The sequence below is a fragment of the Aricia agestis genome, chromosome 11 (assembly GCF_905147365.1).
Source record: "Aricia agestis chromosome 11, ilAriAges1.1, whole genome shotgun sequence".
Lineage (NCBI taxonomy): Eukaryota > Metazoa > Arthropoda > Insecta > Lepidoptera > Lycaenidae > Aricia > Aricia agestis.
Genome location: NC_056416.1, coordinates 14,256,022 through 14,282,708, shown reverse-complemented (window position 1 = coordinate 14,282,708; position 26,687 = coordinate 14,256,022). Strand labels below are relative to the sequence as shown.

Below are 26,687 nucleotides of genomic sequence, written 5' to 3'. Positions count from 1 at the left end.
GCTGAAAGACGAAAAAAATTTTTCACTTTTGTATGGGCAAGGCCCGAGCGTCACGAGTTTCCCCATACAAAAGCGAAAAAAAATTTTTGGTCTTTCAGCGCTGCTACTTTCACAGTGAACTCTCTACAAGGAACACGTACACACCCTAAAGTATTATCACTTATTTTTGTTACACCTTGTATATACCGACGCGCTCAGAAAACTTCGATAGCGCGATGCAGGAATGTTAGGCGAATTGTGGGTACCGCCACACATTTATAATATTAAGACGCTCCCACTACGGAGATGCCGTAATTTACCGTTTTTAAAGTTTTATTAACTCATAATTTGAAAGCTATAAAATTATAATAAAACGAGCTTTTGCCCGCGGCTTCGCTCGCGTTAACAACTATTATTTTATACAAACTTCCATCCCCTATTTTAACCCCTTGGGGTACAAATAATCAAAATCCTTTCTTAGCGGATGCCTACGTCTAACATCTACCTGCATGCCAAATTTCAGTCCATTGGTTTGGGCTGTACGTTGATAGATCACCATGTGATGTCAGTCAGTCACCTTTGAGTTTTATATATAAGTATATATAGATTTTAACAGTGCAACTTTTATTAGCTAGTGAAAAGTTCTTGAAACGCGTTATTCACTTTTTTGGGATGGGTAATTAAATGTTAAACTCTTGTCATTTTAAGCTATCGCATGGCTTATATCGCGGAATTTGAAAGTGACGACCGAATCAAGAAATTCCGTAACGAAAAAACCTAACACACCCCACTACGCCCGGCAAAACTTTGCGGCGTTGCCAGACTCCGGCACGGTGTTTGTGTGCATGCGACTATGCGAATTATAATTGCATATTAAGTTTATAAAGAATGCTATGCAATGCTTTACCGCGGCAGTCCTCGAGTGCTACACGTATTTTTTTATTACTTTAGAACAGTTTACAGTCACAAAATACACATCATACATTTGCCTGCTTACTTAATTCTACTGACAAAGCTAAGATCTGTTATCCACAAACTAATTACATTAAATATTTTAATTAGCAACTTCACTTGAATAACACAATTATAACACAAAATAACGAAATACTTTTTCAAATTGATCGTAGCACTATCTGTCGGGACAAACTAAAATTAAAATAGAATAATATTGAATGCGATGATAGCGCCATCCGTCGAATCTGATGTAAAACATTCCAAAATCAAAAACTCCTTACAAAAAACATCTGAATTCACAAAATTATTTATACACACTTCAAAACTCTTTAAAAAATAATTACATTTAATATTTTAATCAGCACATGAATTGAATAACAAAATTTTTTTCAAATTAATCGTAGCACCATCTGTCAGGACAAACTAAAATTGAAATAGAATAATATTGAATGCGATGATAGCGCCGTCCGCCGGATCTAATGTAAAACATTCCAAAATCAACAACTCCTTATAAATAAGAAATTAATTGAAAAAACATTTTCCAGTAGACCAAACTGTAAATCTAAACCATTCTCGAATCTCCACGAACACACACAAAAAATTTCATCAAAATTGGTCCAGTCGTTTAGGAGGAGTTCAGTCACATACACACGCACACAAGAAATATATATATTAAGATTACAGTACTACTTAATTTAATAATCTTCAGCATATGAACATTCCTTTCTTCGTTATCAATTTCCTATTTTGTTTACTATACTCATGATATCAGCTTCCAAAGTAATACCAATTTATTTAAATTCAAGCACACATTCAGTATCTCCCTAGTATTTACAAATTACGTTTATTTGAAACACATCGACAATTTCATTAACTACATAATATTTGTCGTTTGAATATTTTTAGGTCAGTTCTGAACTAAGATAAGTAAAAAAAAAATAGAGTTTTGGTGCGATTTTGGCCACGCGGCAAATATATTGTTTTTTGCTCAGGGGATGGCCTTAAGAGGATACAACAGGGGCTAGAGAAATGAAAAAAAAGTACGTGTAATATCTATAGCTGTCTCCCTTACCTCAAGCCTATACCGCAGAACGCGATAGAGACAACTGCAGAAAATCCAGAAAATCAACGATTCGTTGTCCCCTGATTCCTTCTCCAAAACTTAACCGATTTAAGCACTTTTTTCAGTAAAGGCTTGAGCTGTGTTCCTATGTTTTGCTTTTTTTGTATAATCTAGCCAAATCTGTTTTCTGGACGTTTGAACACAGTAGAAAATCTGGCCATTTTTTTGGGTTTTTGAACGTTCATATCTTATTTAATAATTAAATTATGAAAAAAAAGAAAACATAGGGACATTGTATTAGTGGCCGTAGATATTCAGGAAAAAAATTATAACTCTACTAGCATTATCCAGGGAGGAAACAGGGGACAACGTTTGTATGGAAAAAAGGGCGGTGTGGAATCCTCTTAAGTTAGCACTTTGGTAGTAATAAAAAAATGAGATGAAATTGTATACTTGACCTATATTAAAGATTCCAAAATATCTCCAGACTCCAACTTAAAGCCTGATTACACCGAGGGCATTGTCTCGCCTCTCTTCTCGGTTGGTGTAATCAGGCCACTAGCCCTATAGGCAGTCAATACTCTAAAGTAATAGTAGCCAGTGTTATTTCCCAGTAGGTCAGTAATTGTTTGACGTGTGCGCGCTAATTGTGCGCCGGCGCAGCTGAGATTACACGGAACTGATAGAGCGCATTAATAACCAACTCATGATTAGTGCCTTGGAAACTATTGGTTACGTAGGACTTAGTACCTACTTACCCTTAAAAAAATACTAGGTGGCTGCGAATACTAGTTAACGATCAGGGGTGTACATTATACAGTCAATAACGCCATATTATAAGATTTAATTTATGGAAAACATAGATACAGGCATCCACTGATGCTCTATTTGTTTTGAACTGAACAAGAAACCAAATAGGCTCCCATCTTTGCCAAATTTTATAAAAAAAAGATATGATTTATCCTTCGTTATCACTAGACATCGGATAAATTTTTTAATAAAATAAGGGGGTCACCTGATGGAAAGCAACTTCAACTCACTCACTCGGCGAAACACAGCGCAAGCGCTTTTTCACGCCGGTTTTCTGAGAGAACGTGGTATTTCTCCGGTCGAGCCGGCTCATTCGTGTCGAAGCATAGCTCTCCCACTATGTAAAACTATTATTGTTCAATTTTTTTCTAATCTACATTTTTACGTTAAACTAAGTAATTTAACAAATAGGAGCAAGTTTTATTGAGGAGTATGCGATGTTTATTTGTTTATAAGTTATAACTAACGCTAACTAGCTGGTTAGCTGGTTGCTTTAACCGGCCTCTGTCAGTTAATTAGCACGAACAACGTTCTTTCCCACACTCATGTTTCTCAAAAACTTTGACACCTCTTGCATAATTAATTTACTGTTTTGCAGCGTATCGTGGAAATACAAGAATTTTCTTTAATGCAGATGACGTACAAGCACTTCTTATAATTAAAATGAAGTATAATTTATTTAATAATCATGAGAAATCAACGTCTTAAACACTTTTTAAAGTCTTATACGTCTAAAATGGTAAATGAAAATGTTTTCTGTTTGTTTGTCTATTTGTAACATCTTTTGCGCAACAATGTCGCGAGCAACATCTACTTTTTATCTATATTTTTTCCATTAATAGACGTTATCCTCTTTTTTTAACAAATTGAACTGATGTGATTAGATAGTGCAACGGTAAATGCTAACGAAGTCCGTGATCTTGTCACAGATTGTAACTTGTGGCAATGATTATATCTAACAGGTTTTAAACTTAGATCCTATGATAATATTATGAAACCAACCATGGTCAGTTAAGCGACAAGTCGATGCGATGCATTTTTAAGGGGTGATTTCACCAAAGAAATGGAACGCGTTCAAAGCACTCTAAACCGGTTCAAAACGTATAAACGCGATTATAGCATCGAAATGCATTTCACCAGCATAAACTGAACGCGTTCACAGCAAATCCGAGTTTTATCTTCTGAACACCCAAAGTTCGAAGTTTAACGTCATAAAACCCGTTCAAGCCCTGTCATGGCGGAACGAAAGACATAGACAAAAGAAAAGTCAAGATGACAGTTTTGACACATGCGTTTGTTAGTTTATGTATTGTTTTTTGCTATTTTGAGGTTAAATTAACGTGAAAAGGCTTTAAAATGATGAAAACATGTAAAATAATCGCGTGACGTCACGTAAACTTAGATTTAATAATCGCGATCAAAAGAAGTTTGTGAAATCCAATCGAAACAAAATGAGATTTACGTCGCAGCATGAACGCGTTCAATGGGAACTAAGTTTTATAAAACTAAGTTTTATGTGTGTTTGGTGAAATCCCACCTAAATGAGCCATTCAAAACAGATTTTTTTAATCTGTAAAAGTACAAAGAACGACTTCAAACAATATATTTTTCGTATAATTGCACCCTTGAAGCATCCTCTTTCCAATAAAAAAATAATCATTCATTAACGGCGAAATCATCCGCGAACGTTTGTTCGAATAAAAAAAACATAATATACCTAAATAATCGTCGTCCTCTTCTTATGTCGGCTAAAAAAAAAAACAGGGAAAATTGTTTTCCTATAATGTGTTTTTTCATTAATAATTTTACATTAGAAATATAAAAAAAAGATATTAATTTGTAACATGTGCAAAAACATTTAAAGGAATATTTTTTAAGTAATTGTGAACATTACTTGAGTTTCCACGTAAATGTGTCCTTACCATAAAGTTAATAAGTATACCTAGCGGAATAGAGACACAAATGCCTGAGCAAGAGAGATGCCACTATCAGTAACACTGCTTGGTAAAAAGAGACGTGTGATACATGACAGCAGCACTCTTTTTTGACGTCCAGTCGGCACGTGCCGCATGTTGACAATTTAATCTCATAGAATTCATGTTCAATCATGCTTGTTCTTTTTTTTTCAATATATTTTTTCATATAAAAATCTACATATTGTGTAAGTGTATACGTACACATATTTTTACACACATATGAAACCAATTTCGGTTTCGTTTGACAGCTCGAGATTGTTGCTCTATTCCGCTAGGTATATTAACTTTATGGTCCCTACTGAGGTACTCTCGAGACGACAGATATTTTCCTTGTTTCATACGAAAAGTGTCGAAGTGTCGGTTAGTTGGAGACTAAACTAATAAACCGCGTCCCCCTGATTGATAAGTGATACTCAGATAAGATATAGCTCAGTTATCCGAAATCTTGTTATCTCCTAAGATATAGTAAGTATATTTAAGATATAGATTGTTTATTGTTTTCATACATCATATTTATATTTAATATTTTCTTGTTTGATAGTAAATTTTCATAAAAACACTGTATAATATAAAATATTTTAACCTCCAAAGTTGCTGCAGCGTTAAAATATATAGAGTTTCATAATGAAAAGTTATGGGTTTGCGGCGTTTGTGAGTCGAAAGTTTTTCGTTTGTTAAGGAGCAAGACATTAAAAAAGGAGTAAAAGGATTTGGGGTACCGTATAAGGTATTTTGACGATGTTCTGATATAACTGGATTTGTATGCGACCGCCCGAACCCGCGGTTTAGCGGCTTAACCGCGAGATTACAAGCTTTATGTATATCTTGTATTGTCTAACTTTAAATGACGCGCCCAACCACTTCATCAGTTGATATAAATGAGAAATTTTCTACTGTAAATATGAGATAGGGCCTACTGGTGCATCATTTTAAAGTAGATGAGCTCTAACGATTAATTTTAAAATCGGTCAAGTGCGAGTAGGACTCGCGCACGAAAGGTTCCGTACCGTTATAGAGTGAAAGTAGGAAAAAATGTGTTTTTTTATGGGAGCCCCCTTAATTATTTATTTTATTTTAATTTTATTATTAAATATTAAAATATAATTGTTTGTGATCTCGCGGTCCGGGCATATGGGTCTACGGATAATATTATAAGTCGAGCCTAAGAATTTGAATTGGATAACTGTAATAAACTATTTGCTACTATAAGCTACCTGAAATGACTGTAATGTGCACCTACTCACGCACACATTGGCATCATTTAAGCTATATTTTTACTTTGGGTGGTCTACTACACACTGATTTGGGTATACGCGACGAGTTTAGTTGTCATATTTAGTTAAGTAAACTCGTCGCGTGACCTAAGTGCCGCCAAACAAATGATGTGTACCAAATATTTGGAAGTTTCACATCTGCTCTAATGTCTCAGGGTTCTCAGCCACTACACGTGTATTGAATTATAACATGACGGTAAAAAATTACTCATTTACTAGTGATATGTTCTTAAATATAACCTAGTATACTGGTCAGCACTTATGACGCTATATTGTACTAGTGTGCCACTGGTGAGACAGGTGTATTAGTTAGTTGTAGGTAGTAATTGGCATATTTGCAATAATGACATACCAATTCCCAACATTGACGTATATGAGTTACTAGATGTCCAGCGCGGCTTCGCCCACGTAAATTAGGAATTTTACGCATTTTCCCGCAAAAAATAGCTTACGTCCCTTCACGTGGTCTACTCTATATCCATGCTAATTAATATTGCCATAAAAATTACTCCAGTAGTTCGTGAGATAAACCCTTTCTAATATTTTTCCCCGTTTTTTTCACATTTTCCTCTGCTTCTTTAGTCTTATTTCTCTTAGCTTGATAATATATGTATAGCCTATAGCCTTACTTAATAAATGAGTTATTTTACACTGAAATATTTTTTTAAATCAGACCGGTAGTTCCTGAGATTAGCACATCCAAACAAACAAACAAATAAACAAACTCTTCAGGTTTATAATATTATTAGTATATATATTTTTTTACTCGCTTGACAACTCGAGTCTCGATCTAAAAGACTATGAAAAGTGCCAATAATAGGGTCATGATAGGCTTATAATCATGGGATGATGCATGGTATTAGTAATAATATGGTAGTGATGATGATGATGAATGTAATTTGAATAGTAGCATAATACGCTTATTTTATTTTATTATTATTTTTAAAACAACGACGAAACTCCCAAACTTGTATCTATAAAGAATCAGGAGTTCTCTCAGCACCTTCCGACCCATGGTATACCTCGGTGTAAAATCTTACTTGTTGGTAGCATAATATGCTTAGAATACTTCTCACGAAACCGAAGTCACCATATGTTTCCATATTATAAATTTTGTGGAGTTCCTTTCCATTCCATCCATTACTCATGGATCCCTTCATCAGGTCACCATTTTTGTGAGCATGGTACCAAGTTGGGAAGTTTCATTAAAATCCATTCAGTAGTTTTTGCGTGAAAGAGTAACTAACATGCATCGAAACTTTCGCCTTTATAACACATTTTATAAGGATTACATATTATAATGCACTGACAGAATACTTCAGAACGAATCAACAGTATGGCGTCGATTCTTGACGTCATGAGCCAGTGTACATGACGTCATGGCAGCGTACTGGGTTATATTTAGGAACTTACCCATGTTCTTTTGGCGTTTTAAATGACTCACAATGGATGACGATGGTTTGACGTTACACAATTATCATCCCGCGGCAATTTCCCGGCGTTTTCTTCAGATATTTCTGACTGAATTAATAAACAAACGTCACGTTCGTAGAACTGACGGAGGAATTGTAAATATTGATGTTAACGCCTTTGGGACGCGTTTGGTTAATATAGTCAGTGCGTTCATAGCAATTAATAATTGTTATACGTCGAACAGTATTTATGCCACTGATAATATAAGGATAATTACTCTTACAGATCCTCAGATTATTTTCAGGAAGTAATCAAAAAATTAGAAAGGACTTATCACTAAAAGTGTTTGTTGATGAAATAAATCTTTTGGGTGCAGAAGCTGCAGTTTGATTTTTTCATTACCCAAAATTGCTTAAAATAAACGTCCAGGCAAACTATGTTGACGCTAGAGTGGTCTTTATCTTATAATACATACTTATAACTTTTTGCTGCTAATACTAAAAATACTAGGGCATATTTTCATAATATGAAAAATAATAATTTAATTTATCGCTACTTTAACATTTAATACATAAACCATAACATAGGGTATGCGTTTCTATTGCTGCTCTATTTCATACCAAACGTATTTATTATTTCATATCGATTTTATATTATAAACATAATAGTCCGCAGTCTATTTAATATATTATTATTTATGATAATATAACTTTGTATTTGTACTATATTTTAAACTTTTTGTACGAAAATATTATTATTTAAGTGCGAAAGTATATTTTTATTTCTCTTATTTGTAAACTCTTAACGCTCAATTTTAATAGGTACAAAATTAATATCCCTCCATAATGTATATATTTACAATATTCATTAATTACTTACTATATAATATACATAATATGAGAATATCCGTAATTATGTCCGTCTGTGTCCGCAGTTCCATAAAATACAAAGTGTAGTCTGTTTTTCACGCTCGCGCTATAACCACTGAAGCGATTCGGATGAAAATTGTTTTGAAATTTTTTAACACTTCGCTTGTTAAAAAGCTTGTTTTAAGTCCTGTTTAAACTTACCAATATATACCACGGACCCAAAGGGCTGGTTTACACGTATTAAGTAGGTAAGTAGTAACTAAATTTTAACTTAATTTGAAGTGGCTGCCCGAAATGTGTCAAGTGACATGCCCCGCCTGCCAACTTAACAGAAAATAGTCAAAATTTTAATTTCCTTGTTTAGTATTTAACTAAATTTTAACTTGCTACTTGCTACTAAATTGGGTGTTTACATGCAATAAGTAACTTAAAATTAAGTTAAAATTTAGTTAAATACTTATCAACTTAACACGTGTAAGCTAGCCATAAATTAAATAATCTAAGATGACACGTGATCTCGTGACTCGCCGTTGGCAGTCTGTGGTAACAATACCTAACCTATTTTTTGTCGGTTAGTACCGGTGCACGGTGTGTCCGGTACTTTGAACTTTTTATGTATTCCCAATAGCGTTAAGTCATGGCCTAAAAAACATTGATTTGTAAGACATTATAATGCAAACTTGATAATAATAATAGTTACTATCAAAGAATAAGAAGATTCATAGGCAAATGGCGGACCCACCTTACCAGGTCAATTTATCTCAAGTCCAGCGGGGCTAAAATAGTCACATTTAGCAATTCCTCTCAATCAATTCAGCAAATGAATTGTTAAAACTGTCAAACTGACAAAATATGTCAAATTAGTACGAATTACTAGAGCTCGACAAGGCTTAAAGGCGCCAACCCACCGCGGCGCACGGAGATGCTACGCACGTGCGTCAAGCTTCACTTTGTAAGAAAATATATTATGTGACTGTGTCCACTACAACCCACGCACACGCTACGCACGAATTGTCAAGTCAAAGAAATAAACCCATGCATGCGCGTGGCCGTGCACAGCGTGCGCCGCGGTGGGTTGGCGGCTTTAAATTAACGTTGCATAAAAAGGAACTAGCGCTGCCATCATACAAAAACGTCATTTTTGACAGTTCTTCTTTACCAGCAGCGCCCCCGCCCACGTTTGAGCCCGCCCATGAATTGTAATCAGACTTGCATTTTGAGATTTAAAAAAAATGAATCATACTATGATTCTCCAAAGCGACCATTTTAGCCCGCAGTGTCCAGCCAACATATTTATTTTAATTGGCATAATATTTAAACAAACCGACCAAATCTGTCCGTCTATATAGCCTTAATTTTAATAATTTTTGAGGGTATTTCTAAAGCTCTGATAAGACCTGTGTGAGATACTGTGTGAGAGTGGTAAGTCTCGTTGCAGAATAGAAAAAATATAAGTAGTTGGCAGCACATACTATACTAAGTTTATTTTTTTGCAAAAATACACATTTAAATTTTAAATGTAGAGTACTATACCCTAAACCTGTTAAAATATTATTATTATCTAGGTTATCTTGCAACACCTGCTGGACGAGTAAAATTTGATGATTCATTATAGGATACTTAAATAATAATGATTAATGAGATAATAATTGACCATGATGATCTATCGGTCGATGTGATCTATGTTATTAGAGTGATGTACAAACTGTCAACCACTGATTGCATCATCGGTGATTTGGTATCAGAAAAAGTGCTCTGATATAAGATAAGACTTGACTGATGCCAACAAGGTCTAGGATGTTTTGGCTCTTTGATGAATTAATTATCCCATCCAAGGGTCGGGACGGTCTACATGACGTGGTCCGTGGACAATCCCTGGGGGTTTGGGTGATCCCATCCGTGGAGTGGTAGGTAACCTATACGTGGTATATTGGACTCCACGGGTAGTGGGTACATACATATACCCCGGGTAGGTATATTATGTCATGCCACATTTTACGAAAATCGTTGTAGTATCAGAAAACTATTAACTATAACAACTATTTTTATAAGGATGGAGAATTTATGCAAATTCTCTACATTCTTGGAAACAATGATCTTCTAACACGTTTGTAATGAATAATGTAATAATACAAGTTATTGACCTGACCTTGTGTGGCCTTAGAAGTCCATCTCTTGACACAGAACCGGAACTTTACATATCATTTTGTAAGTAATGACTATATTTGGCAAATAATTTTCTAATGGTCGGTTCATATTGCAAGGTGTGAGATTTTCTTTGACCTATACGGGTTGTTAATAATTTAGTTAGGGTGTGTAATTGTATAACTTTCCTGTAAAGGTAGCTGCGCTGAAAGAGTACTATTTCTTTAACTTTTATATGACCAAATTCATAACGTCGTTGGGGCACTTGCCCTTACATACATTACAAAAAAAAAGTTCTTTCAGCGCTGTTACGTTCCCAGTGAACTCTATATACACTCCCTAAATTATTATCACTTATTTTTGTTACACCGTGTATATAACAGCGGGTAAGATTATTAATATTAAATACACTAGTTGTAAAAGTGAGTATTCATACGACTTTCTTCATGCAACTGACATAAAACTTTTGCACCCTCGGACAAGATATATAATATTTTAGTTTACTTGCCAAAACCTCTGATATTCTTTTGAAATAAAACATATTATAATGTCGAGACTTAATAAAATAAAAAATCCATAGATACGGACGCTTCACACCACGTCAGTCTGGCCCCGTGCTAAGTACCTGAAGGACTTGTGTTACAGGTAGCAGACAACGGAAATATATTTAATACTTTTATAATATACATATATTTAAGATTTTTATTATATAATACACATATTTAATACACATCCATGACCCAGAAACATTGAAAAACTTTTTGTTCCGTCGGCGGGATTCGAACCCGCGACCCCCGGCTTGAGTTGCCACACACTCTAACCATTGGGCGACGGAGGCCGTCAATAACGAATTCCTTATAATAACGAATTCTTTTAAACTATTGTGAAAAGAGCTAACATCACGCTTCCACTTTATGCTCTACATAATATTTTTATGTTATTTCCCGGGGCATTTTGCATTTTACAAATTCTTTAATTACTCATTGTAAAGGCTTACTTTTTATCGGTTGTAAACATTAAAGTCACTTCTGTCGCTTCGGAAAAAGTATTCAATGCCAACAAAAAATTATTATGATTTATAAAAAAAATGTGTAGACACAGACTAAAAATTATACTTCCTACTTACGTTTGGCTGAATCGTTAATAGTCATTACCGTAGTGATTATATTCTCTTTGGTCATTACTAGTCATCATTACCGTCACGGCGCATCCGCCGTTAAATTGCTTGAATTATACGCAATGAGACAAAAACCATGGCTAATGTTGTAAAGCTTTAACATTTTCCTGTCTTATCGGGTTCCTGTGACTCCGATCTACCTTTTTTTTATGAAATAAGGGGGCAAACGAGCAAACGGGTCACCTGATGGAAAGCAACTTCCGTCGCCCATGGACACTCGCAGCATCAGAAGAGCTGCAGGTGCGTTGCCGGCCTATTAAGAGGGAATAGTGTGATAGGGGAGGGTAGGGATTGGAAGGGAAGAGAAGGGAAGGGAAGGGAATAGGGGAGGGTAGGGAAGGGAATAGGGTAGGGGATTGGGCCTCCGGTAAACTCACTCACTCGGCGAAACACAGCGCAAGCGCTGTTTCACGCCGGTTTTCTGTGAGAACGTGGTATTTCTCCGGTCGAGCCGGCCCATTCGTGCCGAAGTATGGCTCTCCCACGTATAAACCATCAACTATTACAACGTAGCCTCATCCTAGCCTTACTTCAACCTAACCTTTGCTTGCTTGTATAGGTTTTTAGCTCGAAATCTGGAGTTGGTCACGAAAATACAAAATCATTTTGTTATTTTTACGCTCTCAAATTATAATATCAGGGATTTTGGATTAATCTCAGGATCGGGCATAAAACTGAAAACATCTTGTAATACTTTTAGCTAAAATTAGATGAAAATCCGTGTCATCATTTCGCGTCGTTATCTGATTACAGGGAAATGATTAATTGTCATCTCTCGGCCCACACCGCGCTGCGCACGAGACGTGTTGACGGAAAACTATCTCTAAACCTGGGTACTTAGTCATTTTACATTCGATAGCTTCGACTAATAAATTAGATAACATCATAAATTGTAGGGTATTTGATAATAAAGATGAAGAAAGCGGTTGTGATGCTCTATGTCCAATCGCTTTTGTTAATCTTCTGCCTTAGCTTTGCATGTGCTAACTGTTGAATGTAAGATTTAGGTTACTAGACGATCCCCCTAAGATGCCGTAATTGACCGTTTTTAGAGTCTTATTAACTCATAAATCGAAAGCTACAAAATAAAAATAAAAATACAGCAATAATCTTCAGTATATGAACGTTCCCTTCATAGTTATAAATTTCCTATTTTTGTTTACTATACTCATGATACTATTTGATATTACTTCCAAAGTAATACCAAATTATTTAAATTCAAGCACACATTCAGTATCTCAATAGTATTTACAAATTACGGTTATTTGAAAGACACGGCAATAGATCGACAATTTCACTGGACGTTTGAATTTTTTTAGGTCAAATTTGAACTAAGATAAGTAAAAAAATATGATTTTGGCGCGATCCCGGCAACGCGGCAAATGTATGGTCAAGGTCGTTTGCTCAGGGGATGGCCTTAAAATATGGAAATGTAGACTCACCTGAGCATCGAAAGAGCCATGATGACTATACCTACTTTTTAAGACCTTATATTTTAAATTAATAATTTTGCGGCAGGTAGAATATTTATTGGTACGAAACTTATTAACACGTAGTTATAGTTGCTGGTAAAAAGATTTGAAAAAATGTTGTCAGGGTTAACGAAAAGAATAATGTGATAATATTTTTGACGATGGGAAATTAATTATTCTCATTTTTATAAAATTAAACAGATATACAACTAATTTATTGTATTTTTCTCGTCGGCAAGATCTAACCTTGACTGCTACTAATTTAATCATAATCATAATCATAATCATCATTTATTTGCAAAGAATGTTGTTTACAAAGATCTTATAGTTATATACAGTATCAAACACTCTGCTTTTGAAGCATGCAAAAATTATTACCTATAAATATTTAGTTAATACAGGGATTTAACATTATCATTTGGCAATTATTTAACATTATCATTTGGCATTTTTAGGCAATTGTGATTCGTTACAATCACGACATTCATTAGATCACGATACCGAAGTGACGAAAATGTTTCAAAATCATAATATTATAAATTTTAAATAGCTTCAAACTTAGGCCTACCTGTAATATTATCCAATTATTATTCTTAAAGTAAATAAAACTGTACTCACGAAACTTGTGACATCTTCTAGATGGGAATGCAGATTGTCGTAGTTTTCTTCACCTACTAGATGATTCTTTAGCTTCAAGGGCTGCGGAACTTTAATCTTAAGATTAGGTTTCACATGTTTGTCCAAAACTTTATCACAGCTGAAGGGACATACACCATTCTGTTTCAACTCCGGAGTCTCTATAAAGTCCGTTTTGTCACTTTCCATTTTTGACACCTCCTTTTTCACACAACAGTTGAATATTTTTGACATTTATTGCAACTGTTACTTTATTTTTTTAATTTATTTTTCGATCTTTATCGATTTTCTACGATCGCGGAGATCGATGTATGGAGCACGTCGGAGTGCCGACCGGTCGGCGCGCGTCGGGCGGTCTCTACAACTAAACATCGTTCGGAACAAATATCAACAAGTGACGCACCGCGCGAGATTTATATTATGCTAACGTGTCCCCGGTATCTGCCAAACACAAGGGCTACAGGTTCCATACCAAGGTAAACTGGTCTGGGACAAAGCGCATTTGTTCCTGGAATGATGATTAGAAAGTTCTTTTCGACTTTATTAGAAGTCGTTACGTATATCTTTTAATTTTAAATCAATTTAATTTTATCCATTTCGATAACATTGAAATTATTAAAAATCGACCAAGTGCGAGTCGAACTCGTCCACGAAGGGTTCCGTATCGTAAAATAGCGACTTTTGTATGAGAGCCCCCCTTGAATAATTTATATTATTAAACGACTCTCTAGCTCTTACCTTTTTCCAAATACAGACAGACAGACTTACAGGTAGATGGACAGACATCTAAGTCTTAGGTTCTCGTAGGGTAGGGTCTCGGTTTTACCCTTTGGGTACGGAACACTAAAAATCATCCTCGGCTTTAAAGCTTTATTATTTTTTTTCGTACATAATCCACGCTTCTCATGAAAATTATACGATGGCCGGATTATATCAATACCTTGTTGGGAACGACTTTTTCTCACATTCAACCATTCCAAAGGCGCGGTAAGAAAGCCCAAACTATCCCAGGGGAAAGATTCTCCCTCGTCGAGTTTTTTATGCGTTCGGCGCATTTTGAGGGCCCTCCAGGGTTAAATACTGGACCCTGACGTTGAAACAATTTACATTGAATGCTCGAACGTGAGAAAAACGTCGTAGATAACATAATTACAGTTATGAAGTTATCGCTTTTTATGAATGAGATGATTGTTACAAACATAATATTATTAGAGGTAATTTACCCTGTACATACGAAGGTTAGTACGGATACTAAATATAGTTTCAATTACTGCCTACATTCAAGTGTCGTCATAGTTGAAATGATAAATTATATATTTTTTTATTGTTATAAATTAACCTGAACGATGAACATACCATATATTTTAAGGTCCTATTATTTTTTATAGTATTTAAAAAGTTCAAATAAGTTACATTACATACATTTTTATTTCGATATTTCTGAATCACCAAGCGCCGTCTAGTGGCTTCGTGGTTTGATGGCCATCTACCACCACTCAGAGTTCTTTATCAATTGGGTCCTTATTCCTTCGTGTCCCATCACAAAATAATATCTTGAATTTTAAAACCAAACCAACCAGCAAACTCTTCCGATTAAGCAACATCGGTCTTAGGGTCGTGATTACACCTACGAGTCGAGTACATCCATCAAATAATAAATATAACGAGTACCTACTTGGCGCTGCCTCGCCAATCTACTGGATAGGTGTAATTAAGCCCTAACCAGACCAATAGCATAGACCCTTTCGAAAAAAATAATGAAACCAAGCGTGGCTAATTTACTATGATCATCTTTATTCTGAGCTAAGTAATACAAAAATATGTATGACCACACAGTTCCCCGTATGTGCCCTCGAAATTAAGTCACAAATCGTCTGATTGATATCGACGTTTTTGTCGTTTCTCGTGAATCATACTATGTAATATATATCTACCTACTTACGAGTGGAATATGAATAATAAAATATATACAGTATACACGTGAACGGGTAATGATATTTATAAATAATGTCTATATTGTCTTAAGATGTTAGGAATCCGTAGACAATTGTTACTGTTATTTATTTGCCTAGGGCTCTGACTAGTGCTCCTTATGAGAAGTCAGATTCTTTGCAATAGGACTCTAAATTCGAAGTCCATACTCCATAGTCCATACTGATGTTATAAAGGCTAAAGTGTATCTATTATCTATCTCTCTGTTACGTCTGCACATTAAAATCGTTGAATCAGTTTACGTGACCTTTAGTTAACGTTAGATGGGAGTATTAACAACATTGACTCGGAAATAATAGTGAATAATCCCCTCGCTAGTAGAAACGGGGAAAGCTAGAGGAAAAAAGTTAATACTTAAGGGTGTGTATGAGTCCACTTCATAGAGTTCACTGTGAAAGTAGCAGCGCTAAAAGAGTAACTTAAAGTTAACTGTGGAAATACCAAAAGCGCTAAAAGAGTTACTTTTTACCGACTTCAAAAAAGGAGGTTCCGTATGTATCGACTCGTATGTATCGGGGGGTACGGTCGTGCAGCCACCTACACCTACTTTTTCCAGAACTGCCCAGTTTTCGCATATGTTAGTCTTTATCAGCTTCTGAACATGTGCCTTTCGAAAGTGTTGTGAAGTAAAGTAGCAGCGCTGAAAGAGTAACTTTTTTACCTTTGTATGGGAAAACTCGTGAAGCTGGAGCGCTTGCCCATTCAAATCACAAAAAAAAATAACTTACAAGGGACACATGCACACCTTAAAGTATTATCACTTAGTTTTGTTACACCCTGTATGTAATATCATGCATGGGCGGGCCAGCACCCCACCCTGGCTCTGACCTATAAGGTGCCTAATTAAACAAAAAAAAAAAATTCTGATACCTACTAACAAAAACAGCTGTTAATATTAGTTACAAAAAATTAACGGGCGGGGGGAGGGATAGGTTGACTGCTGCCCCACCCTGAGCCCAAGGCTGGCTACGCTTATGATATCATGTATACTTATTGTCCATTTTCTTATTCATATATTGTGTGCTGCGACCTCAAAGAGGCGTTACTTATCAGATATCACAAGTTGTAATTTCGCGCCGGCCACGCGTTTCTCTATTAACTAATTCATACTGTGGGATGGAGGATCTAGGTTAGTTGCTCCACTCTACCATCTAATTATCGCCAAAGTTTCATCGCGTCTAAATATAGGACTATTTACCAATCTTGAAATTTAAAAAAAATAAGCAAATAAAGAGCGACGAAATAATTTTTCAATTAGGTCTGAATTAAGCCTTATAGGGGTAATGTTTAAGAATGTATTTAAAATGTATGTTTTATGCGGGGTTTACACGGGTGACTATAGCCGCTCGATTTACCGCACAGCGAAAATCGACTGTCTAAATAGCAATTCGGCTACGCCGCATGCCCCAACAGTAGACTGCCAACCGACTTTTGCCGCCCAAATCCCGACTAGTGACTTGCCAGTTGCCGCACGACTAAAATCGACCCGTGTAAATCCAACATCACTTTTCGTTATAGTGTCATTACCTACTTAATTTATCTCTAAAAATAACGAAAACATACTTCTTTTTTTTATTTTAGGCGCGGTGCTGCTACGCGGGTATGTGATTCGGCCCTTACAGTTCAACTTTTCCAACAAGTGACAGCTAGAAAACTGAAAACTGTATCATTTATCATAACTATGATGACTAGATGAAAGTTCTTGGAAGCTGACGAGCATCAAGGCACTTGTTGACGTGTCCTAATGCCTCTCCTCTCACTAGAGTCTAGACGGAGGTCAGCTCATAAGTCACAATTCGCGACGATTCATTTAGAGTTGGTCTAGATAAAGTTTTAAAATCCTCTATGAGTATAATTGCTGTTTCTTCCATCGTACTAGTAATAAGCTGAATATTTTGAGTACTCACACTGCACTGGTATCGTAGCATTTAAATTATGAACCTTAAAGTTTGTGAATATTATACTGATTATTTATTACGTTTCAAGACTTTGTAGAATAAATACACTCCTGAAAAAAGAAACTTTTTCGATAGCGGCAACTTTCCTGCTTGAAAAAAATCAGTTTTATGAAACAGCAGTTTTTTTACAAAAGTATTAAAATTGTTAGGTTTTGTATTTTGGTACTGAACTCAACGTAAAAATACCGCTACTTCATGATAAATTGCTGCATAAAATTTCGCTAATCTTAAATAGGTTGGCTGTTTAATATCATTCAACAGCCTCCAGATACGACGAACTATTTGCATTGAAATGAGCCGCAGTCAAGATTAATTTTCTATTGAAAACAGCTTGTATCATCATCAGTATATTGACGGAAATATTATCATAGTTAATGCTTATAATTATATGCATATCTATGATTACAAAATTATACCTGTCTGTCTGTTATCGTTTCACGCTTAAATCATTGGTTCGATAATAACCAAATTTAGTATGATGATAAATTTGATATACTTACTTATTATGAATTACCATAATATTATCATAAAAAATATTTTGTCTCTACAATTGCATCTGTATGCTTTGATAACGACGATTTTAAGGAAACTTAAAGAAAAGAGCACGGGAAAGGCCAAATGTACGGTTATAATAAGTATGGTATTAGGTATGATTAATAGATACATTCCTAGTAGCGATGAAATGGGGAACCCTACCAGCTACAAGGATATATTAATCATATCATACTTATTATAAGAAAAGAGCACGGGAAAGGCCAAATGTACGCGTACATTTGGCCTTTCCCGTGCTCTTTTCTTTAAGTTTCCTTAAAATCGTCGTCGTCAAAGCATAGAGATGCAATTGTAGAGACAAACATTTTTATGATATTAATATCCGTTTTTCGACTAGCCGGCCCGGCACCGGCACCGACGCTGGAGCTTCGTTTTTCCACTTGCCGGATTACGCCGCCGTTGCGCCGGCGGCTGGCGAGCGAGTCTCTCTCCTCCCACTCCGCATTATCCTGCGCGCACACAATATAGGCAACGACTACAATTCGTACACACCACATGTAGATTTGTCGGCCTGGGTCGCTCGTGAATGCCTACCCTTATAATGTTTTAAATTCGAGTCAAAAAGGTATATCATTTGTCAACTAGATGTTACGCAATTTATCCTTGTTTTAACGTATATCATATTATAACAGGAAAACCTATTATTTGACTATTAGAGGATGACCTCATACAATTTTTTTATGTGACGAGTATACTACCCACTAGCATTTTAGTAGTAGGAAGGTCTACGAAGTAGTATTGTTAAGATTTTCAATACGCACATTTTAGTTCGATAACTAAAAGTAAGCTAAGGTGAAGGTCGCGCACAACTTAAAGATTTCTCAAAAAAAAAAACGAAATTTTAGTGGGCCGAGGCGTGAGGGGTCGGAGAGGTGCTATTGGTAAGGGGGCGTCCACAAATTACGTGAGGTGTTTTTTTTTGAATTTTTTGAACCCCCCCCCCCCTGGTGAGATTTCGTAAGATTTTATTCAAACCCCGATCCCCCCCCCCCCACAGATCTGATCGTGATGATCTTATCGAGTAGACTAGCGAGACAGTGCTCTCGGCCAATCAAATTGTCTGTTTGCACTGACTCGCCACTCTATTCGGTAAGTGTAACAAGGGCTTAAGTTGTGCGAAGCCACAGGCACAGAATATATTATGTAGTACCAACCACAGGCCCAGGAGGGTGTAAATAAGAATAAAACAATTCGAATGAAGGAACTTTATTGATCAATAATATATTGTAATCTAATATTTAAATACCTCTTGTTCCTTTGCACAGTCAAGACTTAAGAGTAAAATAGTGCAAGATGTGATATGAACCGGATAATGTACTTTAGTCCCAAACGTGCTTTAATTCAAAGATACGATTCCGGCAGTGGCGTAGAACAATAATTATTATGTTCAAGGTTCAAATATACTATTAACTATGCCAAGTAAAAAACTAACGGTTGCATTTAAATAAATTTAATAATTGCTTATTAATTAAATAAATATTATATTTTTTTACATAAGCTTTATACATTTTCTGTCAAGCATTTAATCAAAGTAATCATTAAAAGTTTCTATGTCTGCAATTTCAAAGAAGCTAACTGTAAGTGCTTCTTGTTCAAAAGATGTGATAAAAATTCTACCAATACCTACCATTGTAAAATATCCAAAGGTTACATAGGTAACCGCTCCTGAAACAAACAAATGTTAACTGTTTGGGATACGGTTAATCTCTGGTAGAATAGCATGTATTTCTCGTTAAACGGAAGGAAACCAAACAAACTTTAAGATATTGTTTTTCTAGGCAGCAAATTGTTTGTCTAACTTTTGAAACGAACCGCTTACACTATAATATTACTTATTATAGTTAATGAAAACTGCAAATGTAGCTTTATACAAGCTTCATTCTATGCTTTATACAATGCTATGGACACGGAACAAACAGACAAAATTCTTGATAGGTACAATTACGAACATAAAATCAGAATCAGAATAGACAAAAATATAATAGTTAGCCAAGACAAAGTGACAGTTAGACAATGGAAATCCGCAATTTTGTCATCTTTCAGTATGTCGATTCTTTCCCATGTCTACTGTTGTTATGCTAGCCCTGCTGGAATGGCGATATAAGCAATAATAATAATTATGTGCGCCACTGCTGAAACCTCATTTAAAATCTCAATAGTCAATACATTAAATAGAAACATTAGTTTTAGAAAGATTTGGTGTATATTAAATATTTAAATATGCATAATAGAAAATATGAATACATTTCTTAACGCTAGACTTACCGATCACAAGTTCACACACTAAAAGAGACGGCATAAAATAGCATAAAATTGGAATATTTATATTCTTAAATGTAACATAGAGTAAATAGTAAGCTTCATATTCAAACAAGAGCTCGATCCATCGAATTTATAAAATAATTTAAGTTTTTATTTACAAAGATAAAACAACCTATCTAAATAACATTTGTACAAACGCCTCGATTATCTAAATTAAATTTTCTCGTTGTATACGCTTACACATCACGAAACAAAATTAATTAAATATATACTCTATTGGATATTAGGATACAATATACTTCATCAAAGAATTAACGTAATTAACTCAAATTATTCTCTTGCATGTTATCTTTTGAAGTACGAAACATTATAATTTAAAGTTAGGCCAAGGATACACGAGAACACAAGTACTCATAGTCCACGACTACACGATCCACGAGGGTAGTTACAATTTCATACAAAAATTTAAACTCACTAGTTTAAAGTTTTGTGTCCCCACATCATGGTTTGGCTCATGTTTATTATACTCACGAGTCATGAGTAAAGGCCGCATTCATAGAGGTATGGTAATAATTACTACTAGTTGTACATTTCTTTCACTTTTTCATAAAGATATTGACTTATACTCTATTCATTTTATGTCAAACGCTTAAACAAAGTTAAGTAATCATTAAGCTATGCATCTGAGTGTGGCCGTCACGTCGACACTATAGCTAGCGTCTTCCCAGCACATGTCCTCGTGTATCCTATCCATTACATAAAATTATAATACCTAAGCGTGACACCACATCGCGAAAGTACCATCACAATAATTATTAGGTACAACTTGGCAAAAAAGAGTCTGGCGCGGTTACAGCTAGACAGTATTGGCAACTCTAGTACATTTTATGGCAAAAGTGCGTTGAAGTGTAGGGTAGTGTTGCCTGTACGTGGGAGAGCCATGCTTCGGCACGAATGGGCCGGCTCGACCGGAGAAATACCACGTCCTCACAGAAAACCGGCGTGAAACAGCGCTTGCGCTGTGTTTCGCCGAGTGAGTGAGTTTACCGGAGGCCCAATCCCCTACCCTATTCCCTTCCATACCCTCCCCTATTCCCTTCCCTTCCCTACCCTCTCATATTTCCCTATTCCCTATTAAAAGGTCGGCAACGCACCTGCAGCTCTTCTGATGCTGCGAGTGTCTATGGGTGACGGAAGTTGCTTTCCATCAGGTGACCCGTTTGCTCGTTTGCCCCCTTATATAATTAAAAAAAAAAAAAAACCTAACCTAACGCCTCCGTAGTCTAGTGGTATAGAGCGCGGCTCTTGACTCAGAGGTCGTGGGTTCGATTCCCGCGTTGGAAACATGTTATTCCAAGTTTGGTTAGGACAATGCAGGCTGATCACCTGATTATTATCTGACAAGTAAGATGATCCATGACTTTTTACATGCTCACCCGTCATCCGACGGACGGGTATGTAAAAAGTCGGTCCTGCGCCTGATCTCTCGCCAGTCGTGTCGGTCTTCCGTCCCACTGGGTTATGGGAGTAAAGAAATAGAGACTGCTCTTGTGTACTGCGCACACACTCGGGCACTATATTTTTTATTTATTTATTTACTATAAAAATTACTCCTGCGCAACCGGTGTGGGGGTATAGTGTTGCCTATAATAAAAGAAAAGCGCAAACGCAATCTTTTTTGCCAAGCTAAATAAAATAATATTATACCAGGCACCTATCGGTACCTATCAATATTTCTGGAACTAGTGATGTGTACCTTTACGATTATCTCCTTAAAACATGCTACGCAATCCGATCAGGCGTGCGTGGGATAGAAGCACGTGTTTAGATTATCCCGCACATTCGCCGGATTAAGAATACGCGTATTCCAAATTCGTTTTAAGCGAATAATTCATAAATAAGGAGACGTTTCGAGCACGTCGAGTACGCTTAAATTAAAGCGCTAAGTTGTCAGCGACACGTCTAATATACAATGTCATTACTCAAGTATCAAGACTCTTAATATACACAACCCTCGAAACAGCCTGTCGCGTTCAAACGAAATAAAGTAAAGTCAATGTCGCCGTGATAATTGACTTTGATTTATGTACCACGATTATAATTTATTTATCGTTTTATGACACCCATGTTCATGACAGTGTGCGTTTCGGCTGCGCTGCAGCTAGTGCATAGAGTGTCATAAAATTTTATGTCATAATTTAACATAAGCGTGAACCGGCCCTTACGAACAGTAAACTCCTTAATTATTATGAACAATTGAAAACTCTGGAAAAGCACATTTCGATAGCAAACAATTCGATAGCAAAGAATCTTATAAAGAAAGCAAAACTTATTACTCTTTTATACACTTTAAGTTCAACTTTAATTAGTAGCAAGGTAAACTTTTAACGACCATGATAATTAATTTGAGATCAGTACCAGATGACAGTACGCAACTTACTTTTAAATTTGTCTTTTTTGCACGTTTCATAAGGCTGCGTACACACTAAGCTTTGTGAAACGGAAATGACGCAACTAACGAAATTATATCACGCGTCACCTCTACCGTATTAAGGTGAGACTTCACTAAGCTACACTTAGCTGCAGCTGAGCTACAAGTCAATTTATACTAGCGCAGAGTCGAAGCGAAGCGAATTCCCAATGACTGAACACAGAAAATTCAACCTTAACTCCAGAGCGTAACGCATACATTACTTCTGCGAGGCCAATCAGTGTTGGTCGGCGCATCGACGCGAATTCGCGCGGATGCGCGCGCCTTTTCAAACTCTCAGAAGTAATAAAGTGCGTTAGCGCTTTGGAGTTAAGGTTGAATTTGTTATATTCAGTTTTAATAATTCGCTTCGATGCATCGAAGCGCATGCGCTTCGACTCTGCGCTAGTATAAATTGACCCTAAACGTCATTACCATGGAACGATGAAGTGTCGCGTCGCACCGCTGCAGCGTAGTGTCGCCTAATGCTGTCTTGCCTATAAGCCTAGCGCGTACGCAGCTCACTGTCACACTTCACTTGAATCACATAGTCTTTAGTTGATGATGTTGGGGTAGACCGAGGGCGGAGCACCCTGAAAGCGCGAGGACCGGCGTCAGGGCTGCAGCGCGACGCGGTTGCGGCGTGCGGACTCACGGGACGCGCTGTGCACCTCCGCCGTGCGCAGCGTGATGCCGAATATGTCCTCGTGGTATCTGTTCTCCTCCTGATAAACGTTCGTAATGTATTCATTTCGATTCATTGATTCGTTTAGATTTATTCTGATCAAAAACATTATTTGCATAGGTACAGAAGTACCTAAGGATTATTACGCGGTGAATAGGATTCGGAAAAAAGTGAGAATTATTTTAACACGATATAGTCACTTATGTAATAGCATCGCGTTTAAAAGAGCAAGACTATTAAACAAAACATAGAATTTCGAGCAAGGAGTTATTTCTGTGCCTAAACTAGGCCTAAACTATATTCTGTTCGATCAATAAACTTGATCAATTACAAAGTTAATAACAAAACCATTTCCGGCAGCAAATTAGCTCATTCAAAAATACCGTTGATAAATTATATTCTTTTAAATATGAATGCACTTACCTTTAAAATAAACATGAAGTTCTGTACTTGCTCGTCGGTCATGTTCCCGTGTTTCTTGATGATCCCTTTTAGTTTCTGATGCACATCTTCTGCCATCTTGCAATCTCCACACACGTAGAAGTGAGCTCCTCTGTTGATCAACAAGTCGTAAATCTCGGGTCCCTCTTGTTCAGCCAATTCTTGCACGTACATCTAGAAGAAGGATTTTGAAATACTTAATCTTGAAAGGCATTTTCTTCTTCTATCTTCTAGTGATTTCTGCCTTTTGGCTTTCTAAGATACTGTATTTTTATAGCTCTTTGTGCTATAGCCTAGAGCAGTGTTTTTCAACCTGTGGGTCGTGAGCCCTGGGCGGTGGTGGGCGGTCGCAAAGCTTCTGTAGGGGGTTGCCAGATGTCGAGAGAACTTCAAGTTACATAATAATATTATTATGCTTACCTTAGGAATGTTCTTCTCTCTTGATAATGCCAAAAATACTTTTGTCAGTACTCCCTCTCTTATTGCTTGCTCCTTCTCCTCTCTATACAAGTCCATGGTCCTCGTCCTGCATCCAAAGAATAGCCAGACCGGGCCAGCATTTGAGTTGGAGCGACTGGTGATGAAGGCGCGTCGATGGTGCCAGAAACCACGGAATGGGGCGATACCAGTCCCAGGTCCTATCAGTATAAGTGGCACCGACAGGTCGTTTGGTAGGTGGAAATTAGGTGCGCTGCAATAAATAAAATATTATATTGTATCTTTTTTCTAGCGTCAGCTGTACAATAATGTGATGTGTTTGTGTATAAAGCTACGTATTGCACTCCCTATGTTTTTTCACTTCTGCCAGAGTTCCGGCGAACAGGAACGAAACAGCGGACCATGACTAACGTGACCATTTTTTTTGTCAGAGCGGGACATCTACGGATTCCCCCTCAATAAATTTTATTTTCATTTTATTACAATATATTAATTATAAAAGTGTAGAGGTACTTAAATACAATTGATTGAGTATTTTGTGAATGTCTAGTGCCTATCTGTGTAAGCAAAATATGGCAGAATAACCACATATTTTGTTGAATGGTAGTCTGTTATTTCCTGGCATTACGCAGGCATTTAAAACATAAATGTTATTAATTTTAAATGTTATTAATTTTACGGTTCACATTAAAATTATGACAAAACCTATCCTATTTTTTGTCCCATTAAGATTTTCATCCATTTATCTTGAATGGGACAGTCAAATCTTGCATATATCATTTGCAGGATGCTGTTGCTGCTTTCACGTAAGCGCTGACGCATAGACGCTACTTTTTTTGCGAATAATCGCATAAAAATCGTCCGTACGTGCTTCACAAAACATTGAAGAAGCACTACAGAAGCGAGGCAGCCGCGACAACACCCTGAAAATGTCATTGTACTGTACACGAAGGGCACTGGCTGTCCGACGCCGATGACGAAACCACAAGCTACTCGAATAAAAGGATTGACAATAGGCCTTGAAAAGAGTTATCTTAACTTCACACGAGCAGCGCGCAAATCTGCGTGCCAGCATGTTGCCTCGAACAGCCAGAGCCCTGCGCTCCCGCTCTATATCATCGTCATCTGACAAATCATCTGCAACTATATGTCCTAAGTATCTAAAAGTTTTTACAAACTCTAATGCAACATTATTCAACCTTATTGGCAGGTTATGAGCTATTTTATCTCCACTGCTTTTAAAGACAAGGACTTTGCTCTTCTTGGAGTTATACTTTAGCCCATGGTCCTCCGCATATGCCTCACACAACGATAAAAGCTTTCTAACTGACCCAACTGATGGGCCCAGCAGTACCATATCATCGGCATAGCTAAGATTATTAACAGAAACTCCATCAATGATACATCCAGTATGTGTACTGCTGAGTTCACAGATGAGATCGTTTATGTACCAGTTAAACAAAACAGGTGATGTGATCCCCCCCTGTCGAACGCCACAATCTAAGCCATACGCATCGGAAAATACCCCAGCCCACCTTAAAAATACTTTTAAATTGTTGTTTGGTCTGTTTGCAAAAGCAGGACAATTTCGGCCTCGCGGGGGACAGCGGGAGAGACTGCCTGTGCGGGGTAGAAAGATAGCTGGGGATACTCCTACGCCGCGTTTGTATTCTCTCCCTACGTCCATCTTACATTTGACATTTCCCAAAAAAGTGAACAAGACAGCAATAAACGTGTAAACTTTTAAAAAATGCAACAATAAACGAGATTAATAAAATCTTGTCTCCGTTACAGAGACTCTTCAGACTGTGTGTGAAGTAAATGATGATCAGAGAATATGAGAGGAAATATGTTGTGTACCTTCTAATGAACAAATAGACTTCGTCACCGGGCTTGCGATCCATGAGATAATTCGAGCAAACACCGTAGTGAATTGGTCCTTCGCCATCTGTTAACAAATGACATCAGCTCGTATCTTGCGACTAACATGAGGAAAAACACTTATCTGGTTAAACCAAAAATTTGCATAATAATAGTATCAATATAATTGATATCATTTTGTTTTATGATAATATTTAATACACTTGGGAAGTCTCAGAAAATTCCAAGGCTGGGCGCCTA

At 36.6% G+C, this 26,687-nt stretch overlaps 2 protein-coding genes across 3 annotated transcripts in view; both read right to left on the bottom strand.

Moving 5' to 3' along the window:
* Positions 1-14,104, bottom strand: part of LOC121731486 (nitric oxide synthase-like) — a 68,184-nt gene extending 54,080 nt beyond the window's left edge. Inside the window, exon 1 of the mRNA XM_042120918.1 lies at positions 13,751-14,104. Coding sequence (XP_041976852.1) covers positions 13,751-14,002 — 252 coding nt within the window. The 5' untranslated portion in view covers positions 14,003-14,104. The remainder of the gene's footprint in view (positions 1-13,750) is intronic.
* Positions 4,529-26,687, bottom strand: part of LOC121731485 (nitric oxide synthase-like protein) — a 137,894-nt gene continuing 115,735 nt past the window's right edge. Inside the window, exons 19-24 of one of the 2 annotated variants that reach the window (XR_006036243.1) lie at positions 26,427-26,514; positions 24,549-24,819; positions 24,111-24,302; positions 23,438-23,727; positions 13,099-13,102; positions 4,529-4,541 (exon numbers count right to left, since the gene is read on the bottom strand). Coding sequence is in view for 1 of the 2 variants with exons in the window: in XM_042120914.1 (XP_041976848.1) it covers positions 23,617-23,727; positions 24,111-24,302; positions 24,549-24,819; positions 26,427-26,514 (662 nt within the window). In the remaining variant the exon portion in view is untranslated. Of the gene's footprint in view, positions 4,542-13,098; positions 13,103-23,431; positions 23,728-24,110; positions 24,303-24,548; positions 24,820-26,426; positions 26,515-26,687 lie in introns of those variants that run through there. The other variant, XM_042120914.1, reaches the window with a different exon arrangement.